The sequence below is a fragment of the Platalea leucorodia genome (genome assembly GCF_965183815.1).
Source record: "Platalea leucorodia genome assembly, chromosome: 1".
Classification (NCBI taxonomy): domain Eukaryota; kingdom Metazoa; phylum Chordata; class Aves; order Pelecaniformes; family Threskiornithidae; genus Platalea; species Platalea leucorodia.
The window spans coordinates 150,491,890-150,516,116 of record NC_138823.1 but is presented as its reverse complement, the minus strand read 5'-3'; the positions used below and the strand labels follow the sequence as shown (position 1 = coordinate 150,516,116).

The 24,227-nt window shown below is 40.6% G+C and overlaps 1 protein-coding gene across 1 annotated transcript; it reads right to left on the bottom strand.

The window, feature by feature from the left end:
* Positions 1–758: 758 nt before the first annotated feature.
* PDSS1 (decaprenyl diphosphate synthase subunit 1) lies at positions 759–24,136 on the bottom strand (the record flags this gene model as incomplete). Its single annotated transcript, XM_082311325.1, has 11 exons — positions 759–1,094; positions 1,844–1,924; positions 5,481–5,594; positions 5,788–5,868; positions 12,618–12,727; positions 12,816–12,927; positions 13,712–13,853; positions 20,725–20,855; positions 21,222–21,345; positions 22,234–22,298; positions 24,005–24,136. The coding sequence occupies 11 exons, from the start codon at positions 24,134–24,136 to the stop codon at positions 954–956; spliced, it is 1,233 nt and encodes a 410-aa protein (XP_082167451.1). The 3' UTR covers positions 759–953.
* Between the last annotated feature and the right edge of the window lie 91 nt (positions 24,137–24,227).

Below are 24,227 nucleotides of genomic sequence, written 5' to 3'. Positions count from 1 at the left end.
TATCTGGCTTGGTGCTGTGCCCAGCTGGGCAGACGGCAGCCTGTCCTCGAGATATGACAAAGGGGGAACAGACATGACAGGAACTTGGCCATTGTGGTAAGGGATCACAGGCAGAGATAGTTAGAGATGATGTACGTCCCTGTTCTCCAAATTCTGTGGCTTAAATAACCTGAAAAGGAATGCGGTAGTACTGGATAATTAGTGTAAGAGGAATGTGTCTGGGACTTCGAAGCGGAATTCTAGGAGGGTTTTGAATATACTCCGTAAATGAGTGATGGGGTTGAAGCTTCTACTGGCTGTTGAATCATTCATTTTCAGTGTGAGTTAGAAATACTGAGCGTTTCGTTTTCTTAACTGTAGCAATCTCAAATTCTGCATCTTGTTAACTGCTAGCAAGTAGCAACCAGTAGCAGACCTGTATTTCATTATGAATTGGAAAACTTCTCATTGATGTATATAACCAATTAAAGTCTACGTAGAGTCTTTTATAATAAACCAATTTCCATATATACAACTCCAGGTACTTCTGTAGTTTAACAGTCAGGAAAGCATTCAAGCCATCTCTCTTCACAGGAGTTTACCAGGTAGTAACATGCACGCTCTGTTTATTAATGTGAACAAGTGATATTTGGAACAACTTCAGTTCTCATACATTGATTTATATTTATTCTCACTGTGTGTGCATCAACATGTAAACATCTTCCCCAGCCCCCGCAATTAATAGCCCCCACTAAAACAATTGTACAGCACAGTTTGATTTGCTCTGAATTGTATGGCTTCCCACAATAAAACACTTTAAACTTTTGTTTTTAAAAAAAGGTAGAACTTCCCCCCCCAAAAAAAGTTTTTTAAAAAAATAATTTTTGGTAGCCTGTGTTGGAAGCAAATAATTTTTGAAGTAAATTTAGGCACAGTCTGGTAAGTAGCTGCCAGAACGAGTGGAAGGAGTTCTCTCACTTGTCTCGCATGAGTACCATTTCCGTCAGCTGAATGAGGGCTTCTCTTTCAGGGGATGGCCGCAGTTTACTGATCTCTCTTGTAGCTTCGTGGCAGTAGCGCTGGGCGAGGTAGGTTGTTTGCTGCACGCCGTCACTCTTATGCAAGAAGACAGTTAAAGGTAATGGAGAACTGGTCAGCCTGCCTTTTGCCTCTTCAGTTACAGGGGGAAGTTTTAAGGTCAGTAAGGACCCGAACCCTTCGTTACATCCTGAAGGGGAAATTTATTCTGTACTTGTTGAATCCTACATTTCTTGCCCAAAGCGTCAAAATATTGAAACTCATCCATGCTAAACTGAAGTATACTTACAAAACAACACTGGTATTAATAACGTACTATTCAGTAGGATTAGAAACTAATGGTTTAACCCCTCCCCTCCTGCCCTAAATAGAGATGTACAAAAAACCATGCTATCCTGAAAAAATAGGTATTAATTTTGCACAGACAATTACTCAGTCTTTTCAGTCCAGAGTCAATTAAAACTGATAACACAGCATGCACTGGAGTTACAAGACTGACTGGTAATTACGTGCCGCTTACACCAGGTGTTGGATACAGCTACTCTCCAGCTGAAGGAACTGACTTCATGCACAAGCTTTTTACTTTTATTATGTGGATTTTATGCTATGGGAGGGAAAAAAAGCAGCTCTTCAGTACCTAGCATTTCTGCTAAAACGCTGTGCTGGTAAGACAGCAGAGGAGTACTAACTTGGTGCTGTATGTAGCGCGCTATTTCACATGCATTTGAAAATGCAGCCCTGCCGTTTTACTTCAGAGGCAATTAATTTCAGACTGACTTCAGCAGGGACAGCACTTCAGGAATGAAATACTTGGCATCAGGCCTACCTGCAACACATATCTCCGAGCACGTTCAACGTCTCCTGGCTTACTGAATCGTCTCATTATCATAGCATTCATTTCTGGAAACTAAGCACAAAGGGAGAAGGTTTTGTACTGCTTATGAGTTGTTTTCCATGTAGCTGCCTGCCATGCTAAGGTCAAAAAAACCCAAAGTACAGACCTCTTCCCCTGCCGCTGTCGTTGCTACAGGTATAGCTGTAGGTTAATACCTGCAATCTGCATCAGAGTGTAGTACAGCAAAGCCCAAGCATGTAAAACTTAAACTGGCTGGCTCTGTTAGCTGCAGCCAGTTGGTAGCGAAAGTTAGCACCTGCCATTTCATCATGTTAGGCAGCTGATCCAGTGGGGTAGTTTCTGATGCGGCTACTTCCAGGTGTACGATCTGGTTCAGGTATTCTTATATCACAAATGGTGGTTAGTGTCGGCACACCTAGAAGCAGCACCTCTTCCCCCACAGTACAACAGAGAACCCAGGCGGTTTGTTATATCGCACAGTTCAACCTGTAAAACCCTTCATGATACCTTTGACTGTTAACAGTCAATTACGTTTTCTATTGCTCTGGTATTTTATATACACAGGTGGAAAGCTCAGGACAAATTTTTCTAAGAGAAAAATGACAACTATAATATGTTTTGTTTTCAGTCACATAGAATGTGTAGTTAGTACTGCACACTCAGTTCCCTACAAATCAGGTAGATGATAACTGAAGTCAGTTATCCGAGAAAGTCACTGCATCAGTTATCCAAACATGCAGGCACTTTCTTCAGACAGTCCAGAAATAGAAAAACCTGGTGCTTAACAAACTAAAGCCACAACTCAAGGCAGCTACTCTGCAGAAGAATTCTTTTTTAAAGGGAAGAGGCATTTGTTCATCTTGTCTGAAAGGCTTACAGTCAAACAAAGATGATTTTATTACCGTACACTTGTAAACAATGATCTGCTTTCCTTGCACACCTTTGGTCCTGAAACCGTAGATCTGCAAACTTGTTAGGGAACAAACGTGTAGCATCCCTCACTGTTGTGACATTTCCCTGTTACTCATAGGTAGTCTTCTTGGAAGATACATTTAGAAGTTTATTGGTGACTCATACTTAGCTTTCTCTAGATCCTAGCTTTCTTCCCATGTAATGACAATTTAATTGCAATCTTCATATAATCCATTTTCATATTATTCATATTTACAATGATATAGGATGCATACGCTTTCACTTTTTATGTTTAAGCACTGAAGGATCTAAAGCACTAAACCTGCAGTTCTGCAGATTTAACAGGCAGTATATAACCATTTGACAGGAATGCTTATAATAAAAATAAACCCTCATCCTTCACCCGTACTAGTTTAAGAGTGGCTTTAGACTTAGCGTATACTAGTGTAGTTCCTTAAAAAATACTGGGTGTTTTGTTTGTTTGTTTTTTTACTGAGTGAACTAATTTAAATACTGAATAAATAGGTCTCACATCAAGCTAAATATTTTTTTTATAAAGGCCTCTCCTTAATATTCTAATGCACAAAGATGTATTTCAGAGGGAGGGGAGAGAACAGGACAAGAAGAAAAGAACGCTGTCACTGAAGATCCAGAGCACATCAAGAACTAAAAGTATGTTTGTCAAGAAGACAACATGAGGATTACCAGATATATTAAATGGTGTGCAGCACAGCAGTAATATTAATTTCAAGAGAAAAGACAGCCTATAACTAACGGTTACATTTTGGACTATCTTCAAGTCCTGGCTCAGGAGTTTTTATTCTCAGATACAAATAGATGAAACATCTTCTAGTAGCAGCACAGATAAGTGTCTGTTGAAGCTCCAAATTTTTTTAGCACTTATACTTTGTTTATATATCACTTAAGTAAGTCTGTAGTGCTGTTCTTCCAGTTTCTTGAAAACAGCAGGAAATTTTCAGCAAAGAAGCCTTCCGGTTAATGCGGAAAACTTTGCAAGATGGTCAAGTTATCTTTCAATGCAAAAACGTACGCTTCCCATCTATCAAAGATATAAATGAGGAAAAGCGTTTAAAAGCGACCTACAAAGAACAAGTGAGATTTTAAAACAGAACTGACAGATTTTTCTTGTCTTGTATTTCCGTATTATGAACTCATTTATCTTACAAACCTAATTAAATGATAGATGAAGTTGAAAGTCAGAGACAGCCAACCCAAACAAATAAATAATAGCTTTAATTAAAAAAAATGGAAAATTCAACACCCACAAGAGAATCAGTGTCACCCATTCTCTGCCAAAACCAGAGTATTTGCAACATGTCCTTGTTTCTCTGTACAAGTAGCTTTAACACACAAACAAACAAACCATTTCACAGTTGCATCCTCTTTCTGTACATGAGTCTCTCGCCTTTCTTTAGACAACTCCGGTTGCTGATGACTAACAAGATCCTGCTGCTTATCAACCAATTCTGAAATAATGATTCAAGAACAAGTTTGTGAATCCTCCAGATGAGGCTGTGGGGAGGAACTGAGAATATGGAGGAGGTTGTTCTCAGCATGCATTCGTCTGCATTCTTAAGTGGCTGATACTCTTTGCTTTCCTGCCTTTTCTGAGATATATGTCCTTGTAAATGCCCAAAGGATGAGGAAACAAACACATGCGTATGTTCCACCTCCTCCCTCCCCGGGCTCTTTAAGAAAGAGTGGGAGGGAAATGTCATAAATTTGTATATTTTTTAAAATGATTTAAAACCTCCCATGTCAAGCTCTGAGATTTCAATTCCAGTGAGAGAGCACAGACTAGAGCTCTACTGGAACTAGTTGTGCCAGTTTTTATATCATGCTGTGAAGTCTGGTAGGAAGGACTGCTTCCTAAGTCCCAAATCTTCTTTCCTCAGGTGAACCAGAAGCTTGAGCAAGGTGCGTTAAACCAGTTTCTTCCTCTTTTATGGATTAGCACCAATTTTAGTGTTTCTTTCGGTGCTGCTGGCACTTCTGTTTTCCTTGTACTCCTCCAAACCATTTTTAAGCCACTAAAAATCTTGACCAGTTTTAAGCTTATTTTATTTATGATACTCCTTTTTCTCTTATTGGAACTACTATTACATTTACCTCCAGAAGGGAGAGCTTCCCACATTTATAACTGGATAAGACTGGAGGACAAAGAGATGAAGAGATCAAATCCAATAAATAGAGGTGCCCACCTAAAAGCTAGGCAGAGATTTAAGTTCTTGGCCCCAGGGTAGATACAAAGCCCAGAACGTGGCAAAAAGTCTACATATGTAGTCGTGCCTGGGGAGAACAAGATGTCTCGGGAAAGAACATAAGCAAGAAGCTACTTAGGAATAACCTGCAGAAAACGTGCAAAAACTCCCTGAATACCTGCCCCTTTGCAAAGGTTAAGCATTTGAACTGGGGCAGCAAAAGACTAGTGCTGCTTTTCATACAAGGGCCTAATGGGAAGAGGAGTTGTGTAGGAAGGTGTTTCTCAGTCTGAAAGAACATGCGTGTGCACACTAAATCCAGCTGATCTTGAACACACTGATTTTTCACACGTGCCCAGGCCATGCCCATCACTTACGCTGTAGACTTGATGTGTTGGAGCTGGGCCTCTGTGTGTGCTGTGAAGAGCAGTGGACGCTTTTTGTTTTGGGGACATAGATTCCCGTTGACTTACCTGTCGACAAGCAAACAAGACAGGGCCTGTGGCCAATCCAAGCTTGAGATCTGCTGCTGCTGGTTTCCCCAGACGGTCGGCACACGATGTAAAATCCAGCACATCATCTATTAGCTGGAAAGAGATAAACATACAGATTATTTTAAAACTAACTTACTTATGTTTTTTTTAAATGAGAACTAAATACAGATTAATCCTTGTTAAGAGAAGATTTATAGAAAGGATTAGGACAGCCCACTTTTTGATTTCTAAGGCAGCTTGGAAAAGTTTAGATTTTAGATTCCCTTTAGTTCAACAAAAGCACTACCTGAAAAGCTATGCCAACATTTTTTCCATACTGGTATGCAATCTCATGAACTTTGGGATCAGGGCAGCCTAGAATTGAAACCTGAAAAGAAAGAAAACCCAAGTCAATAGAAAGCTTTAGTTAGCATCCACTCTGAGTCTCTGACCATAGGTGTGACACAGCAAGCACAGACAGCAGGGATCTGGGAAAGGAAAAAAAGCTGATTCAGTATCACATTCTTGCTTATCTCCGATCATGGATACACACAAACAGCCAAGCTTATTAGAAAACAAGGCTGAACAGCAGTGCAGTATTAAAAATATATTCAGGTCTGGAAAGAGATTAGCTTTATTAAATATTTATCAGACTTAGAAATTATAATGCAAGGATGAAGAGAGAAGAAATGTGGATGCACTGCACATGCAGGCTAGTAGTCACATACAGTCCAGTGACAGGGGAATTAAATTTATTACATATATAAATCAGCCAGGGGATAACTGGAGGTCAGACAACAGATAAATGGACATTACATGCCTCATAAAAGATCCACAAAACTGGACGTGTTGCACCCAGCATAGGATGGACAGTTGAGATAAGGAGGGCTATTTTTAAGGGTGATGTTAACTATAACTGAATTGCTCAGGAAGATGAGCTGATTAGCTTGCAGACAAAGGTACCAAGGGATAATTAGTGGCAAAGAAAAGACAGTGAATGAAGAAAGTACACCAAGCTAGACAAAAGTATCACTAAACTGAGATAAACAAATAAAACATTTTAATTGAGTACAGATAAAGGAATCGACTACTTGAGAGACAGAAATTTTGCTGAATAAACTCCACAAAGCAAAAATATAGGACACAAACTAAGATTTGAGAATTAATATCTTGCTTCAAAGTAAGGGCGCTTTTGCGTTTACGTATTGATTTGCAAAATGAGGTTGGTTATATTTAAATACTCAGATTTATTTCAGCCTTCAATAAAGCAATTAGGAGCAGGGGGCAAAAATCCATCCTGGTTTACTGCAGACATTCCAAATCTGCTGTGACTAACGGAAGGAGTGACGAAACATTTTACTTAATGTAAGACTAAAAATACATGCTAGGAAAACCACACGACCTAAAAATATGTGTGTGTGTGTGTGTGTGTATATATATATATATATATATATAAAAATTCCTCTTTAAGACTATGTAAGGTAGGATCATTAAAAAAAAAAAACAAACAAAAAAACCCAACCCCAAACGAAAGTAGTAGCTTTGAAGGTGAACATGAAGATGGAAATAAGAAACAACATTACATCCTAATAAATGCAATGCAACTCGCAGAAGATTAGAGACTATTTCATGCATCAGTGCATTTCGTAACTGAGCGTCAGAGCACTTCCCAGTCATAACCTGCATCCGTGGATAATAGTTAAAACCCAGAGGAATCTGGATGCCTGAGGCATTAACAGCATCTCACATTTCCCAATTTTATTTAAAAGAGGAGGATAGTATAGCAGGAAAATAATGCTACTTATGTCTAATCATACAACATCCTGAAGGCTATTAAAACAGAGTGAACTGCAAATATGAGATATTTAAATAGACGTTGCTAGGGACTATCAAACTAGAACATTTTGCCCTTTTATCCTCCTTTTGATGCTTGTCTGTTAAATAGCAGTATTTGCCCCAAAGAGCTAACATCTTCTACTGCTGTACCAGGCCCAGCAAACTTTTGGTTGCTTCTGTAATATAAATCAAATATCAGCAAGGCAGGGGGACTGCATCTACGCTGCTTCAACGAAATCTTTACCTACCACCACATTTCATGTGAAGAATTAAAATCTGGAATTCAGTAGAACAGTGACAAAATCCTGGTTAATGGCAAAGGGTCAGAGTGGGCACAAGTTGGTAGATGGGGAGGGGAAGTGCCGTGTAAGGAGAGGAGCTTTCTCATTTAACCTGGAAGGTCAGGGCAGAGCTATTCCTGTAAGTGGACAGTTTTCTGGGAACGCAGACATTACCTAAAGAATCACAGCAGTATATGTACATTTAAAAAACAGAAGCATGAGTTACAGAATGTAACACAAGCAAAAATTCATCAATGCAAAATTAATTCTTGCATCTTTGCAAGAGAAGACCTTCATAGCTCTTAGTCAGGTTATGAACATTTCTGAAGACAAAAAAAAAAAAAAATATCCCAGAGATTGATATGCCTATCACACCTCAGGTGGGCAACTCTCTGACCATGACGACATCATAAACCTGCAACATGACTGGGGCTTGTCTACCAAGGAGCTCCTTCCTTCAGGAGCCAATGTCCCAAACTGCTCTTGCGGGTTATTGCCCCCACCTGGACACTCACTGACACGCAGGCAGCCTTGGCGCAGGCAGCCCATCGCTCCGAGTGATGAAGTTTAACTGAAGCCACACTGGGGTAATAACACGCATTTAAAAATACGAATCAGGATAACAATGTCAATATAATGATATATGTTTAAATGATAAAGCTCACCCTTTGAAAACATCCTATAGTTCCCCTGATATGACTGGCTAATTACAAATTTAATGTTGCAAGAATTCAGACTAGTCCTCCACTAAATCATGATGAAAAATCCTTCCTAATACCAAGTGGAACAAATTCTTTAGAAAGGTTCTTTGAATTCAGTAAAGCTAGTCAATCTGCTTGGCATTATTTCAAACGCACTTTTTAAAATAAAAAATTGTTTCTATTCTTTTATGTTACATGAGAGACTATAAACCACTCTCTGCCTCTTTACTGAATTTCACATCCATAAAATATTCTATCATCAGCTCTGGGTAGATATATCCTGCTCTGTTATTTATCATGTGAGAATACGGCAGCTGGAGTTGAAAGCACTTGCACATCTACCAGTGTCCTGTAAGTCAGAGAGGAAAACAGGCTGCTGGGCAGGGATACGCTCGTATAAACAGTACAAGAGATGCTTGCTCTCACACTCCTACATTTGTGGGCACCATGGAAAGGAAAAGGCTCTAAAATCTTCCCCTTTTCCAGCCTTTCTCCTCCACGCCCATCTTCTGAGGCAGTTAGGATCCTGCCTTCTCATTCATGGCTCATCCACTGCTGTTTTTCCAGGCAGGAGCACTGTTCCTCTTTCCAGTGGAATCACAGCATAGTTTAGGTTGGAAAGGAACTCTGACAGTTATTTGGTCCAGTCATCTCCTCAAAGCAGAGCTTACTTCACAGTTAGATCAGGTTGTTCAGGGCTGTGTCCAGTTGAGTTTGGAGCATCTCCAAGGATGAAGATCCCACGCTGTCTGGGCAACCTGTTCCAGCGTTTGACCAACCTCATGGACAAATTTTTCCTAATAGCTAATGGAATTTTTCCATGGTACAACTTGTCCTTTCACCGAGCATCTCTCCATCCTCTCTACACTCTCCCATTACACAGCTGGAGACACCAAGAGGATTCCCCCCGAGGCTTCTCTACTCCAGACTAAAACCAGCTCTTGCCATATCACTTGCTCCAGCCCCCAGCCATCACGGTGGCCCTTCACTGAACTCACTCCACAATGTGAATGTCTGTCTTGTACGAGGGAGCCCAGCCTCGAGGTCTCACGTGTGCTGAACAGAGGAAAACAGTCACTTCCCTTGATGTGCTGGCTACGCTGGTAGCGATGCAGCCTGGTGTGTGCTTATGCTTCACTGCTGCAGGGCACGCCACTGACTTTTCCTCCAGGCTCTTCAAATCCTTTTTGGTAACTACTCTTAGGAAGGGGGCTATGAAGGCCTATGTAGGAGAGGAAGATATCTACCCAGCAGGAGCCACCCCACACAGCAGACAACTATCTTGTCCTGAGTCTGCATTTTCATGCATTTGACCTTTTCTCAAATTATTATTAATATTTTAACATGTTAACCAAGTAATTGTTTATGAAGAATTGTACTTTTACAGAAGTGGTGATTATCTGCCTGAATATCTGTGATATATTTATGCTAATCTTTTTCATAGCAAACATTACAAAGAAGAAATACTCCCAAAGGAGTTACTGTATTTTAAATAATAAGTAAGGAAATATACCAGCTGACCATAATATCTGATGCTACTGATGATATTACTCTACATCTGTCATTGGACTTTATTGTAGTCTGCATGCCTAGTTGGACTGGGGGGATCAATTTTGCTGGTGGTGGTCAGAGGTCTTATTTTCCTAGACACCAGTTCCACACCCTGGTAGGTTCTTCTGATGGAGCCCTGTGCACACGCCAAACTATGAACTAGTTAAAGCAGGAGCTCACAGGTAGATCCAGAGCTGCAGACTCTTCCTTTTCTTTGGTCCCTAAGGCAGACCTCCCATACACAGCCTTGCCTTACTTGTGGAGGCTGCATGCTTTCTCTTAATAGAGAAATCAAGAATCTCTAGTGCAACTTCACACTTATCTCAAAACAAGCGTGATTTAATCCCTCTTCTGAAAGTATGCTATGCAAAATATAAACAGCTATGCAAAATATAAACAGCTTTATGAGGGTTAGGAATTCACATTACAGCAGGATAAAAAAAAAGACAGGAAGAGAACCTGCTCAGCTTATTTCGCCATCTCCAGCTTGCTTGATGACTAATAGAAATTCCACTTCAGCTTTATTGTTTCTGAATTCTTGAACCAAAGTCACCTCTTGTGTTTCTCTGAAAAATGCCTTTCAGTAACTAAAGCTTCAGTGACTCTCTGGGCCGCCTGCCACCATTTCCTTTTGCAATGTATTACTTCGACTGCAACTTCGGTAACATTCCCCCATGCAGAACTATTGTAGAAATAAACTGGATACTAGGATGGCTCTAGCATCTTGAACAGACTGTTCTGTCCATAAAAAAATTATTTTGCTAACTTAAAGGACTTTTGATTTAAATGCAGTAATGCTTTGGCGATGCAGAAGGTATCTAGTACAGCGACTAGACCAGTGTTGACAGACTATCTTATCTTCTTCAGAGATTTTTCCAGGAATACTCTACTCTTACATCTCTAAGGTACAACACTGTAGAATTCCAAGATGCCACCTGAACTTGTTTGACATCTTATTTCCAGTTAATACTTTTATCTTATTTATGCACAGAAACAAACGACTGTTTTTTCCTACCATTAACAGGAACTGAACTGCTTCTAGCGACACACAAGCCTGCTTCTAACTGATGTTCTGAAAATCAATAATCTCTCTCCTTAGCTTTGTCCCTGAAAACAAGATGCGAATACTCTTGATTCCCCAACTGAATTTCTTTTCAAGCTAAAACTGATGATCCTGCTTATCATTTTCGCTACAGAAAACAGAACTCCCTTCCAATTCCATCCTTTTCCTTAGTAGCCAAAACCACCTAAACAAAACTCCAACACCCACCCTCAGAAAACCCCCCAAATCCCCCCCCCAAATGCCCTTTTCACTGCTCTCAGTAGAGTTCTCCTAATCCATGCAGAAAGAAACTGAAGGAGACATATATATACAAGTCATTGCTACTGTGTGCAACAAGTATGGTTTTGCCGTAAAGACAGACCTCCCTCTTGTTTTTCCTTTATAACATAAATTTTACTGCATATAAAATTCCAGCAATTCGGCAATGGAACAACTCAGAACAACCACTAGAAGAAAAGCAGACAAACACCCCCTTCACCAGCATCACAGCCACAATCTGGAGGGAAGTGCTTAAATCCCTAACTCTTGTGAGTTATGAAAAGGAAAAAGCTAAAAATAGCACATTTGTAAGGAGAATCCACCCAGTGGGAAGCTGGTTTCTTCTTCTATCTGTGAAGGTTCTTTTAGGAAGATTGTCAAAGTGAATATAAAAACTTGTATGTTTTTACTGCAGTAGCAGAATAACGTGATGCTCCTTACTAGTCCAATTGCCCACTAATATAAATGAAGACTTGCAAAGGGAAATTCTTGCCAGGGTCATATTGCCATTACCATGAACAATCCAGAAGACTTAATTTCTTTCCTCCAACTAGAATGAAAGATGTTTTCCCTCCCCACAAAATCTGTGTCTCTCATTCTATCCTTTTGATTTAAGCAATTTTCTACTGCTGTCTATTGCACAAATGTACCAGTTCTCTGAGAACAAAGGAGGATGACTAACACTAGCAATGATTTTTAGTCTAATTCTCTTAGAACTCCCTCTTGCTATAGCATACACCAGCTATACCGCCTTTAATAATAAATAAATAAATAAATAAATAAATAAATGTATAACTCTTTTGGGGTGAGATATTGCTCACCTTCTCCATTTTCTGCACTAAAACTAAACATGTTTTTTTGAATAAGAACATCATCTTGAATCAGATCTTTTTGTAATGAAGTAACAGAACTGAATGACAGATAGGGTTGGATACAGCACTTGATAATTAAAAACCCCAAACAAATCAAGAAGTACATGCTTCTGTTCTTTTACAAAGTAATGTAGAGGATACACAATTAGTTGTTTCCTCCAACTGTTATCATTTAAGGTCCCACTCAGCACCAATGAGTGGGACCAGATGTCAAAGAAGACAAAATCAAATTATAGGCTCAAGAATTATCCACCGAGATTAAAAACACTGTCTCAAAGTTGCAGAATTTCATAAATTAAAGGCTGCCACTGTGAACCTTATTTTGATTCAAGTGAGGATAACAATAGATCTGTGTATGAATATAAAACAGAAAAGAAAGAGTGAAAAACCAATATTGGAGGCTACACAGCTGAACTGTGATAAAACGCACAATCTCAAACCCATTCACATTTTGGCAGAATACCACTTAAAGGGTTTGCTTTGGAGGGTCTCCAGAGAAAACAGCAATAACTAGAAGTTTAGCTGTGAAGCTCACAGTATGGTATGTTAACTTTAGAAGAGACAGACGTACATACTGCTTTACAACTGTTTGCTATAAGACTCGCAGTCTTCTTAAAAGTCTTCTCGAGGTAGTGAGCAAATCTCTCATTCTCATTTTCCTTGGAACCCAACTGGAGGAATTCACCTGAAAAGTTGCACAGATGGGAGGTTTTATTTGTGGGTTTACTGCTTAGGCAAGCAAATCTGAAGATAAAAATAGAAAAAGACCTTACCACGCACCAGATCTTCAATCACCTGAGTTAGAACAGAGATGATAGTAGTGTTTCCAATTCGTGCTAAAGCTACGGAAGCAGCTGAGAGGATGAAGTCACCAGCTAGAACAGCCTAAGAATAAAAAAAAAATTCATCTTTTAAGTCTTTTCCTGTAAGTGTTAGTACAGACAATACAATTTCCTTTATTTGGCCTGTCTACTCACATCACATCATTTTCCTACATAAAGCACACATATCTCATTGCAACAGTGAGAAAACAGAAGATAACCAAATATTAAAATTGGAACCATTTTTGAATCCCTATCTTATAGTGCCGTTTATCATTTTCTGTATAAGCACTGTCCTCCCTGTATGCAATATCTGAATACGTGTTTGCTTGTGAAGTTTTTCTGAACATTACTTCTCTATTTGACCATTCTGTTGTGACTCTTACGCCATGTCAGCTCTGAATTGCCATGATAAGTTCTGATGCGTCAGCAGCGTACTTCTTTCCTTGCATTTTCTGATTAAGACCTTCCTTTTAATGCTTTATGAAAAAACACCTCAAAAAAATGTTCATGCTGACAGAAAACTTTTTTGTGTTTATTACTGAATCAGGGTAACCTATAGTGTTCTGGATGAGAGACAAGTTCAAAGTATTCCAACAGCACTGCAGAGAATGGCATAGGGCATGTAAAATCAGCAAGAATCACACCACAAGCATACATTATCTAATACTTCCAACAGTTCAGAAAAGGAACACACATTTGTCTTAGCCACAATCTGTACACACTTCTTTATACTTTTTCTGGCATATCCCAAGACTGTGCCTAAGCATAGTAATGTGACAAAAACCCTAGGTATTTGTGCTCTGCTGAAACTCAAAGGCAAGTCTTACACATAATAGCAAACTCACCTTCCTCTCTCCCCAAATTTGATTGACTGTCATTTTTCCTCTGCGAGAATTTGCATCATCAATAACATCATCATGAACTAGGCTAGCTGTGTGGATCATCTCAGCAATTATGGCCACAGAACGCTGGCTTGCTTGCACCTCCCTGAAATAAAAAACAAGAACTGTCAAATAATTAAATCAATTACATGTGCTGCAATACACTAAAAGAAATCTCTACTAAAACCAAACAAAATAATGTTTCTCTGAAAACAGCTGTCGCAGCTTTTCCATGGTCTGAACCCCATCTTTCAAACCTGGAATTAGGAAGACAAGAGAAAGTAAGATCACATTAGTACAGTAAGTGCAATGGGACGATCCATCCTTATTAGGTCTGCTTCTGCCTTGCCGCATTAACAGTACTGCAAAACTCCTGAGTTATTGACTCTAATCCCTCTAAATCCAGACTGCAATAAATAGCACAGCATGCTTGGTTCCAAGGAGATGGAAATCTGGAAAATGGCAGAGAAAAGAATGACAGATAGCTTTGTAGAAGAGTTTTAAGTTTTCCTTATCTCTGTGTTGCTCTACCTATAAGACTCGGCATCACAAACTCTCCAAAGCTGGCTAACTCTACTAACCAGCAAGCTGGAGAGATGAGCGGCAGGGAAACCTGTGTTCTACATTTGAAAGACATAACTCATGGATCTTATCCTTTATCTTATCCGATTACCTTAAGACTTCAGAGGTTCTTCAAAATCCTGAGGAATTAACTGGAGTTATCCTGCAACCACTTTAGGACTGTAAACACTAACTACCTGGCCTGAAATTCAGCCTTTGGGAAAAATCTAACACTGATGATTCAACTCTCAGTAGTTCACACCTACTTTATGTTTTAAACTAGGTGAAAAGAAGGTAATGGAAGAACATAGAAACAATTATCTAGGGATCAAGGTTAGAAAAATGAACATAAAAAAAGCCAACCTACCTCACACAAAGGACCATCTACCCTAGTATCCAACTGCCACTACCTTGTTCTATCTATCTTTTTCTACCTGTTTTCATCATGAGTTGCATGCAGGATCCCAGAAATGCCTATCCCAGTCAGCCTTGCCTTATAGCTGTAACAAGCCCACATGGTCGTTAAAACAAACCAAACCAAACCCAACAAAAGAAAAGACCTCAAACCAATTACCAAAAAAACCCACCAACAAAAGAAAAAATTATTTCTGATATATAGATACCTTACTTCTGGTATACAGATAACAGAGCAAATCACCCTATTTTCCAGCAGAACAGAAAAAGAACTGAGAGAAACAGAAGATAATAATTTCAGCTCAGCTGAAGGGCATTTAAAATCTTCTTGCATTGCCTATGTCTATTAAAATCTAGTGATTAATCACAAAATGAAAGAACATCTTGCAGTCTGCTGACATAACACTGCGTTCTGACACCTACCTCTATGCAGAACTCTGCATTGCTGTCAGTGGGAGTTCTACATCCTGAACAATAGCAGGATGTGTGGCTCACAGGCTGTGAAAATGTGGTTTTTAAACAACAGAAAATAAGAGCTGGAAACCTTCACGGTTGTTTGGAGGTAAGTTCTACTGCGGACTAGTAATTTAGTCAAATGCTAGTTCAGTGTAAGTAGTTTTCCAAAATAAACTATTGTTACTAAGTAGGAGAACTTACCTTCAAATAACTGTAAAGGTCTCCAGCCTCTTTCATGCACTGGTCTCCTTTTGGGGACTCCCCTTTTCATTAATTATGTCAGCAGACTGGACTTCCTGCTGGGAAGTAGCAGTAAATGGCAACACTCACCAACACACCAAAATCTTTTAGTAGTATGAAGACAGCACAAGGACAGACATTTCAAAAGCAAGTTTTGAAAAGTTCTGCATTATAGTGCATTTCATCTCTGACAATGACTAAAAATGGCATAGGAATGCTCATGGTTCATGTGTCTGGTCCCCAGAATGCTATATCAAACATGATAATTTAACCTGAGGGGTTTTTTTTTAAACTACTGTTTCTGCAAGGTCTCAAGCAAAGTTCTTCCCACCGCTGGCAAAAAATTTTGCAATAGTTTCCTACGAACATCTTGTGAGAGTAATTCTGACTCAGAACATGCCTATTTTAGGGAAAACACACAAGAAACAGGATCCTTCTCATTCCCTGCCATTTTTCATTCTGCTTCGCCTGCAAAACAAAAGCAAAAAGTAGCAGTAACTCAAGTCAATAGATAACTGGGTCCCCACAAGTCCAGTAAGTGGAAAGATGCCATTTTTAGGTCATTCTCAAAGTGAAGACATCCCAAGATGATACAGATTTACACAAAATTTTGATACAATCGTAAATTTATCTTTTTAAAAATCAATATAATGCATGTATAAGTCCTTGCTCATGTTCTGTTTTTCAGTAGGATGCCCTGCTTGATTCTGTGATAAGCTTTTATAGACCTACGGTATCCTGAGGCCTTTTCCATTACAGAACTTGTTTCGTGGACAGTGAACAAGACCAAGGTTGATCTTACAGGTTAAAAAAACAACCAAACACACTTCTCCCTCCAGATATCCCTCTTCAAAAAAAAAAAAAGGGGGCGGGGACAGGGTCATAGAACTCAAAACAACACAAAAAAGTATTTACACTCAGCAACAAAGAGCTTTGCAATGTGTTTGCAGTAAGTAAATATTGCCAATTTAAAGACAGAAAACATGGAAAAGAACCTGCACAATTTCTGTGTTATGACCACACTCCTCAAAGTAGGCTTTTGCTGTTAAGTCCCTGTGGCTGAAAGAAACGACCATTTCAGAAACACAGTCTGTGACACAGAAAGGCACTGCAAACTAGGGGAAGCATAGAGAAGGAATGTGTTAACACAGGAGCAAATTACAGAAGAGCTGAAAAACAGCGTACAGTACATGCATCTGACAACCATGGTTTGGAGGAGTGAAAGAAAAGAGGACTAAGGTTGCTGGCAGGTCCTCATATCTTTAGGAAATATTATTCTATTGAGTTTAGCCAGGTCATTATATTTAAGTATTTCTTGCACTATTTTGATGGATTTATTTCTCTTTTTCCCCCTAAATCCTTTGTGCTCACTATTTTCTCTATTGAGATGCCTCTGTACTTCTTTGGCCTTCTCTTATTTGTTTGTCTCTCTCACTTTGGTTGCAGAAATAGAAATAAAAACTTCTATTTGCAAACACCTCTGGAGAATACACCCTAAACAGAAACATTAGGTCCAGGCAGGCTAAGTGATAATTCTGTGAAATTCTGCACACAGGTATGTGAAGAAATGCCAAGGATGTGTGAAATTGAGGGTTTGCATGACTTCAGCTTAAACTCTACAACAATTCTCCCTCTCGCACAAAGTTAAGTTGCTATCATTAAGCAAAAAGCCATTGCCTAAGGGACCTAAGGACTCAGGGTTCGACTTCTGACACTTGGATCTTCAAGGGAAAAAAACCAACATAATACAGAACAATTGGAATGCCTCAGACATTTATCTTTTTGATAATAGTTCAGATTCTTTATACAACTGTCATTCTCCTCATTATGACTACAATAAAGTGACCTCACTCTAGAAAGACAGTTAACCTGCCGAGGACATTCTAAATACCTAGCCTTCCTCAAATCTAAACATAAACGATCATGCCACCTAAACTGTAAGCAGAGCTACCTAGGTGTTCCCCTCCATTCCCTTGAGAAGTCTCAGCTATTCTGGTGGGGCTCTGTGATGACAAAGAGGTCTCTGTGGACTGCCTCGTAAGATCAGGACCTATAACCTTACAAAGTTGTGTCCTGTTATTTTAACTGCCAAACAAGGAAGAGTATTACCTTTTCTACTAGTATTGCACCAAAAAAAAAAAAAAATCAAAACAAAAGAACAGGCCAAAGCATTCTGCGTCCTGCAAGTTATGTGACCATTGAGAACGGCAGCAAGATGAAGCAGAAACTCAACATCAGTAACACAAAACCCAGAGGCAGAATAAAAAAAAAAAATGCTAGGGATGAACAGCACAGGATATTGGCTCACCCCACAGGTCTATAGATGTTCTGGCCAGTGTTTTTGATTACATGTGTGGGAACTAAAGCTTTGACAAAGAAAAACAAGTCTGGGAGAAGAATCAATATTAACTGAGGGAAAGAACAATAAAATGCTTTAAGGAAAATGACAAGTTGAAAGAGGAAAAACATCTTAAAAAAAATATCAGGAGAAGCAGAATGGAAGCAAGGTTTTTTTTCCCCTCAGGTCTATAGCAGAGCAGTGAGTTACAAATATGAAATGTTTCTTTCTCTACATATACAATTTTCCTCACAAACAGTAAAACGTTGGAAGAACAATTTGTCACCTGGAAGCAATGCTGCTTTAAGAAGCAACAATAATGAAACCAGTATCAGTGTGAACTAGAAATATATGTATATATAAAGCAGGTGTAACACAGCCTGCATCAAGAAGCTTAAAAGCAAAAGAGAAGAAAATGCCCGTAAAACTTCACGAACTCACAGTAAATGGGTATCCAAAATATGAAAGCATATTCTTTTGGCATGGCCTATTCAACCCTCAAAAGATGCCGGTCATCACTGAAGACTTGTATAAACATATGCGAATTTTAATTACAATCATAGGCTTAGAGAAAAGTGGCATGAGGCAATGAAGAGGAAGGTAAATACCCTGGGATTTCATTCTCTTCCTTTGCTGAAACATTTCTGTTCTCCCTACTCAGAATTAACAACATGACAGAGATAGTGACTCGGTCTGTCCTTGTACAAGGAACATTCAGATTAATGAAGAGGCTTTTAAACATCAGACATAGTTTGGACGTGCTGACAAAAACTACTACAGATGCACAAAAGCTGCCAAATGACACGGGTATCTATAAACCAGAGTGCTTATGCTGAGGGCTGGCTACCGCGAAGCAAACACTTGCCTCAGCCATATGTGGCACTTGAACTCTGAGATAACACTTTCTCACTGGCGTAGTGCAGGTCTCAAAACTGGTTTCAAGACAGCATAACGCATGGACGTGAATATGTCCATGAGCATACACATATTTCAAAAGACAGCAAATATGCTTAGAGGATACAAAGGCAAATTCAGTTCTTTCTACAGCTACTTCTTGTCTTTGATTCACTGCTCACCTCCTATACTGTATGACATCAATTCCAGCCTTCTCAGTATTGCATGTACACTACATAATTTCATTCATAAGCTTCTCATGCTACACCCTAGAATGAGATAAAACCATTTTTCCCGTTATTCTGACTAGAAGGATGCTCCAAAAACTCACTGCCCCAGTTGTTAAAGTCTCCTCCTAAGTTTCCATCCTCTTGGCAACATCACCCTTTGTCTTAAATAGCTCTTTCACTGCTGTTCCCAATAAATTTGTAGACCACAAGTCCTTCATTCTCCCTGATTATCTTTGCAGTCCATCCCTGAAGCTAGCTGGACTTATATTTTTTTGAACACAACACACATATGCTGATGATCTCACAAAGCGCTGTACAGGGGTATCAGCACTCTCGTAGCTGAGCTGGATATACTATGGTTGATGCATGCTAGGATTACTTCAAGGTTTTTTATAGAGAAGGTGGCTGCAAATCACATTGGCGTTACACCCTAACAGGACACTCATGAGCCTCCAAGCTCAAGCAGAGATTTTTGTTTTATTGTGCTTCCTTTCATAACACCATGGATGGCCAGTCAGCAAGAATGATTTTGTCATCAAAAAGTACCATCATCACGCTCCTGTTTTTCATGTCAAGATCACTCATGAAAATATTAAGCCAATCAGTGCTGTGACAAAGGACATCCTTGAGGAGTTTCACAACAAATATTTTTCCTTTTGCTACCTCTAAGACAATGACAAGGAACAGTACTGAATGGAGAACAGAATCAGGCTGGAGTGAAGTTCATTAACCCTAGACAATGTTTTCCTAAAACAAGAAGAATTGGCACACACAGGACAGGACACTGCCAAGTAGGTTTTGCTTTCTCCTTCGAAATTATATTCACGTAGGAGGGGGTGCACCGGGAGAGGTGCCATATCAAGCAGCAAAATATATGCTATGCTCTGAGGTAGAAATCAAGTCCAACAAGGCATTAACCTACTGCTAAGGAAAAAATTATGCAAGAGCTGAGAGAAATCTCTTAAGGCTGATAAATTAGTCTAGAAACACTTCTGGGAAGGGAGCAAAGGTTTCATATTTGAAATTCGATACTAGGGAAGACTGGAAGCGTAGCTGGAAGGCAGAGAACACTCCAGCCAACATCTTTCCTCAAAATGCAAACTTAGCAACTGATAGGAATGTGTGGAGAGAAGCGTTTGCAATCAGCCAGAGCAAGGAGTGACAGAGAGCAGAGGTCGAGCATGATGTTCTGCTCAGGTAAAACTGCTTTCAAAAGACAAGTAACCTGAAGAACATGAGGACTACACCACCTCTAAGCTTAGAATCTTACATTAAAGTGTAGAAACTCACTCCTGGAGGGGAGGGAGAGGTAATCTCTGACCGTTTTGAATGTCTCACAGCTTTGAATATAATAACACCACCCACTTAAAGGCTTTTCTGCATAATTACAAAACAAAAAATAAGCTCTGAAAGTCTCTTCTTGCAGCAAAGTTCTTACCTGTGACAAGAGTTTAATAGCTACAGGAGTGGCTACAAATGAAAAATACTTTTAATTAAGTTCATATAGTTTCAAGGAGTATTACAGGTTCCAATAAAGCATTTATGTAAGAAGCTAAAATTGACTAAAAGCCTTACAAATATCAGAATTTGGCAATATTATTTACCCATCACCAGTTACAACTGCAGTATAGTCCACAATTTTATACATGGAAGCATGTAATAAACCCAGTAGTTCCTTTTGCACCACTAACTACAAAAATACAGCTTCACGATGGAACTTAAATTCAGGTTTTACTGAGGAGCTTTTTATTTTCATAAAGTTACTAGACACATTTTTCGCGAACACATGAATGATAAATTTCAAGTACGATATATGTCCATCTAACTAAAAGTGACTGACTCACCTGGAATTATTATGGTGAATGTTGCAAGCCCTTGCCATTAGCACCACAATCATTGGTCGAAAGGCCTTTCCTTTCCCATCAAAGTAATAATCACACATTTCCTTAAGTTCTGCTGTAGATACAAGTAATTCCTATAAAAAGGAAAAGAACATATCAGCATAAAAGTCACAAAGCCCATCTGTTTAGTGTGAACAAAACAGTATGTATGTATAAGGTTACTGCCTGTATTCACTCCACGCAATGTAAGCTGAAGCTGTTTTTAAAATTACTATGAGTAACCTGAAACATAAATGATGTATTCTGGGAATGTAAATCAGGAGAAAAAAAATTGCATTCTGGTTCTGTAAGATATGTAGAAATGCTCTCTTTGCCTTCAGTTTAAGTTTCAGACAGCTGTTCATAAAGAATATTCTTTCAGTAACTATCCTCCAACGTGATGGTTGCTATTAAAATCAGAATCATCACAACATCCCAGAATAGTCACCAAAATCCCTTACCTTTTTAATATCTTCATAGAGATTCTTCAAGTCTTTTCTACCAAGTTGAAAAGGGTCTTGGTATTTTTCATCACTAACTGTCTTACTGCAGCTGCACAAGTGGGGTATACTTGTATGATGAAACCTGGTGACAGTGTTTTTCAAGAGAGTAACACTGTTAAAAGCAAACTTTCCCTGATTCCTCAAACAAAAACATTTCAAAGCATTTCCTCCTCCTCCTCTTTTCCCCTCACACAAAATTTAACCAAATTGCTAAAATATAAACAGAAGGCATCAAAACACTCTTTTCAGCCAGCTAATAAGGTGCAAGGACAGCACAGCTACATATTGATTATCGTAGACTTTTAGGAGTTGGCAAAGTGCAGCATTTGGCAAACAATAACCCCTGCCCTTAACAGATTACAGAAGTCTGAGACACATAAAATTACATTGCTCTCAATGTATTCCTTTTGAGTACGCTATCGATAGCATAGCATACATTTGGAGATGAAGCCTTCATCTTCCAGTAACACAATTATTCTGTTACTTTCTTCCTTCTCCTGTATACTCCTGGAAAAATATTCCTGACTTGGATTTGAAAATTCTCCGTTACACAGCCGGCTACGTTGTAAATTATAAATTAAATCAATACTTCCAGGTAGCATGATGATGCTATCAAAGTTCATTTGTAAAGGGTGAAAGCTCCACCTGGATGCATTAACACGCATTAGGCTTAGGCCTGATTTTTTTTTATGTTCCCTGAAGTTGAAGTATATGCCTCTTGCTATGTTTCCTTTTTCAAAGTGAACCATATGGGTTTTCTTGGGGCATTCTTGCTTTGCCAGTTGCTCTCCAGGATGGAGGACTTAGATTCAGACTCAGTACCACAGCAGCAGTCTACACAGAATTATCCAACTACGTACTAGAGTGCATAACCTTATTTTCAAAGTTTACAGCTCGCAGGTGTGACTACCCAGTTCACCCAGTACCTATGTCTTTACCCATTACACAACAAGATGAATCTCCAGCTTACCGCCAAAATATGTTACATATTTTTGGAAATGACAAAGTTGAACTTCTTTGGGTAAAGTGACACATCTGCACAAAGAAAAATCAGGGTTAATTTAATAGAACTTCAAACGGACAGAAAACATTTGCCTACAAAACCAAGTGTCTGTTCATCAGCACTGCTCTATTTCTCCATTTTAACAACCCAGTAGCAAAGGGCATCTCATAATCTCCTTCCATATCACCAGAGACATAACTGCTGATATGTATATTAACTTCTGACTTAAACTGACTCTTCCAATCAGTTTCTCCCCTTGCAGGACCAGCCCAGAAGGTGTGTCAGTTCACTTCCTTAATGAAACCTTGCTTTTGCACTTGTGGGAGGTGCAATTTTCAAACGTTCCCTGTCTTGCAGATAAATCTGGACTGCACCAGTCAAGGCACAGAGGAAAGGACAAGAGTTCTTTCTGTAAACTACTACGCTAACAGAAGAAGAACATGTCCTTGTTTTCCCCTGAAGTAATTTTAATTCAGCTTGATTCTTATGGTAATTTACACCTACAACTTCCCTGCTAGCTGTCAAGAACCTAACCTCTAAACCCAGCAATCTCTCCAATGATCTCTCCCTGCAGACTGAGCCCAGGAGTCTGGGGGAAGGCACAGTCCCAGGTACACGATTCCAGCAGAGATAAGCTGAGAAAGGAAACGCAGCTTTTGCTCTGCTCCTGGCATCGCTGCCAAGTACTACCCAGCCCTGCCCTGGAGTGCACGCTGACTCAGGGGCCCGGGCGGGCTGACCCAGCCTGAACTCATTGCAATCCACACGTTCACTAAACTTCCTCTCCAAAAGCTCGCGCAGAAATGCTCAAGGAGACCTAGAACTGGAGAAGAGTTCCCCCAACTTGCTCCTCATGCCTCAGTGCCTCCTTGTAAGCGACTTGAAGTCTCTCTCCTTGGAGGCAGGGAGAGAAACAAGAGCAACGCACAGGCTCCAGGGCACCCTTCCATCCTCCCTGTGCACAGGATGAAAAAAGGGCAGGCAAGGAGACACAGGAAAGAGAGGAAAAAGAGGAACCCTAATTTATCAAAGATTTTATCAAAGTCACTGCTGTCTGACTTCAGTGCCCAGCCCTATGGCCAAGACCTTCATAAATTCACTCTCTGCTACCTCTCACCATTTTCTGTTGTTAAAAAATAGCTGATCTCTTCCTATTCTTCCTTCGGTGAGGACACAGACTCTCTCCTTTACGCTGCTGCTTAACACTGTAAGCCCGGGTCATGCACGACGGAGGGCACCTCACAGTCAGAACACTTTACTGCAGGTCAGAGCAGCAGCTTGGCCTTGTGGGAAGGTGTAAACGAACGCAGCGACAGAACTGCCCCCCGTTACAACCCATAACGCTAACTTACGCGCAAACACGTTGGAAATGTCGCGCTAACGAGCATCGCTTTCCTGCTCCCACCTAGAGAGGGGTCCGAGAGGTTCTTCCCCACGACAGTAACCAATCCTGCCCTCAACACCCTTAAGCCAGTATTTAACCTTGCACCGAGAGCGCTCCTGCCCCCCGCAAGGCCTCCCCCGCCCCGGGCAGGGAGCTGCCCGCCCGCCCGCCGCCCCTCGCACACCGGAACGGCCCTCGGGCCTTCGCGCTGCCCGGGCGGGCGGGAGGGAAGACGGGGGCTGAGAAAGGCCGAAGGAGCGGCGGCCCCGACCCCTAGGCCCCGCCCGGGCCCCCGCCCCGCCGCCCCATTCATTCCCGGTGACCTCCAGGCGCCCGCCGCCGCGCCGCACTCACCGCCGCGCTGGGGGCCGGCGGCGGCGCCGGGGAGCGGGAGCCGGGCCCCGGCGGGCGGAGGCGCGGCAGGGAGCCGAGCGGCGGCGCCCGGCGGGAGGAGGCGCCGCACCGCCACCACCACCGCAAGGCCATGGTGTCCCCCAGCCCCGCCGCGCCGGCACCGCCTTCCGGCACCGCCGCGACCCGGACGCGGAAGCCCGGCGCCGCCGCCAGCCCCTCGCAG